This window comes from Panulirus ornatus, chromosome 62 (assembly GCF_036320965.1).
Source record: "Panulirus ornatus isolate Po-2019 chromosome 62, ASM3632096v1, whole genome shotgun sequence".
Lineage (NCBI taxonomy): Eukaryota > Metazoa > Arthropoda > Malacostraca > Decapoda > Palinuridae > Panulirus > Panulirus ornatus.
Window position 1 is genome coordinate 8,902,906 of NC_092285.1, and position 2,500 is coordinate 8,905,405.

The following is a 2,500-nucleotide window of genomic DNA, read 5'->3' on the forward strand; positions in this document are numbered from 1 at the left end:
GGACCACAGAATCGCCCGTTCATTAGTTCTGGACAAGATTTTCTTTCACCCAGATTCCAAGAAGCTCATAATGACACCTCGTAGAGAGGGAGGGAGAGGTTGACCCGTACCGCCCCGTGTGAGGAGTAGATTACTACCATGACATACAACTGGCCATCTTGAAATGGAGGTTGTGCCTCCACACACACACACACACTTCACCACTGCGGCTCGTACTTAAACCAATTCACCAACTCTACTTACACTTTATTGTAAGGACGAGGGGTTGGCTGTCGCCCGCGCCGATGGAGTTAGAGGCGACGCAGGTGTAGAGCCCAGCCTGCTGGCGCTCCACGAAGGTAAGCTTGAGTTTCGATCTCGTCACCACGACCCCAGCTGTCTTGTTCGGCTGCACTTGCAAACCCTGTAGGAGCAAGATGATTGGCACGGTCAGTCTTGTGTGTGTGTGTGTCGCCATTTCCTACGTGAGCGAGGTACCGTTAAGAACAGGTGACAAGAGCCATAGAAGGGGGAAAAAGTCCTCTCTTGGCTCCTCGCTCTGTTCCTTCTTCAGGAGAGTAATACAGGAAGGGAGGATTTCCAGCCCGTCCCGCTCCCTCCCATCTTAGGCGCCTTCTTATGTCAGTTTATATATATATATATATATATATATATATATATATATATATATATATATATATATATATATATATATATATATGAGAGAGAGATTCACAGCACCAATTTAAGACGAGATCAACCCTTCCTCATTAACTCGAGGCTTAATTCATCATCTACACATGACCTGTACTCACTCCCTTGGACTATTTAACAAAACACACCTTCTTCCATATAACTCATTAACTCACATAGACCCCCCGTACGTTTCCCCCCTCATTAATTATCCCGGGGCTTTTTTTGGGAGGTTCCCCCGGGTTAAATTCTCACTCAGGGGCTCAGCTCCTTGGCCCCTCATGTCTCGGTAACTCTAATGGCTGTCTCATTAGTGCGTGACCCAGCGTATGTATGTCTGTCTGTCTCTCTCTCTCTCTCTCTCTCTCTCTCTCTCTCTCTCTCTCTCTCTCTCTGGGTGATAGGGACGACTTTGGATGAGGGAGGAGGGGTTTAGGCGTTCTCACTTGTTAGCCAAGGACCAATGAGGAGAGCGAGGTGGGGCAGGTTTCGTGAGGTGGGGAAGAGTGAGAATAAGTATGGTTGTGAGGTTAATGAGAGTATTACCTTCTCCTCACAGTTTTGAATACATATTCGCCACTTCCCGCGTTAGCGGGGTAGCGATAAGAACAGAGGACTGAGCCTTAGAGAGAATATCCTCACTTGGCCCCCTTCTGTGTTCCTTTATTTTTTTTTGGAAAAGTTAAAAACACGGGAAGGGAGAATCTCCAGCCCCCTCGCTCCCTCCCCTTTTAGTCGCTTCTACGACACGCAGGAAATACGTAGGAAGGTTAATATATATATATATATATATATATATATATATATATATATATATATATATATATATATATATATATAATAGTCTTACGTATCACCTCTGTTGCCTTAGGACCGAAAGGGACTTTAAGTATATGCAAATAAAACCCAGAGTAAACGAGGGTAATCAACATCATTTTAAACACATGCAAATGTTACGTTTCAGAGGCGAAGGAAGGCCAAGGCGTCCAGCTGCTTTTCCTCAAACAGGACAGAAATACACCGTGTGTGTGTGTGTGTGTGGTGTGTGTGTGTGTGTGTGTGGGGACACTTCAGAGTTATATACATGGTACACATGACACTCGCATGACTCCTGTTGCCTGATGAATTCACGACATGAATTTCAAGACATTATGTGAAAAAGATATGTTTTTTTCTTTTAACTATTCGCCATTTCCCGCGTTAGCGAGGTAGCGTTAAGAACAGAGGACTGGGCCTTTGAGGGAATATCCTCACCTGGCCCCCTTCTCTGTTTCCTCCTTTTGGAAAATTAAAAAGAAACGAGAGGGGAGGATTTCCAGCCCCCCCCCCCCCCCCCCCCCCCCCCGCTCCCTCCCCTTTTAGTCGCCTTCTACGACACGCAGGGAATACGTGGGAAGTATTCTTAATCCCCTATCCCCATATATATATATATATATATATATATATATATATATATATTATAACAAGGAGTACGTGGAGGCAAGCATAGAGCGTACAGTAGGTACAATACCTAGACAAAGGAGGGTAATAGGCGAGTCCAATTAGGGCCCAGGAACCCATACGGTCCATCTACCCGTGTCAAAGAAAATAAGAAAACGAGGTGTTGGTGATAATGTTGACACTGGTAGACGTATGATGAGTCACGGGAGTAAGAAATTTTCCCTGATTCTGTCCGAAAAAGAGAGAAAAACGAAATGGTTTCAAATTTTCAATGATTGTTCTCTAAATAAATCATTTTCGAGATGATTGACCTGGTGTCAATATGTTTTCAGTAAATTGGCAAAAAAAAAATATATCCGCAGTGTAATTAAACTAGTTTTGTTTATAT

General features: G+C 44.0%; 1 protein-coding gene and 1 long non-coding RNA gene across 10 annotated transcripts in view; one reads left to right on the forward strand and one right to left on the reverse strand.

Moving 5' to 3' along the window:
* The window catches only part of LOC139745785 (uncharacterized), a 583,323-nt gene that overhangs the window by 108,061 nt on the left and 472,762 nt on the right, over positions 1–2,500 (forward strand). The window lies entirely within an intron of this gene.
* Positions 1–2,500, reverse strand: part of LOC139745784 (nephrin-like) — a 407,506-nt gene that overhangs the window by 11,896 nt on the left and 393,110 nt on the right. For all 9 annotated transcript variants that reach the window (XR_011711951.1, XR_011711954.1, XR_011711950.1 and 6 more), the window contains exon 10: positions 244–403. Coding sequence is in view for 4 of the 9 variants with exons in the window: in XM_071656322.1 (XP_071512423.1) it covers positions 244–403 (160 nt within the window). In the remaining 5 variants the exon portion in view is untranslated. The remainder of the gene's footprint in view (positions 1–243; positions 404–2,500) is intronic.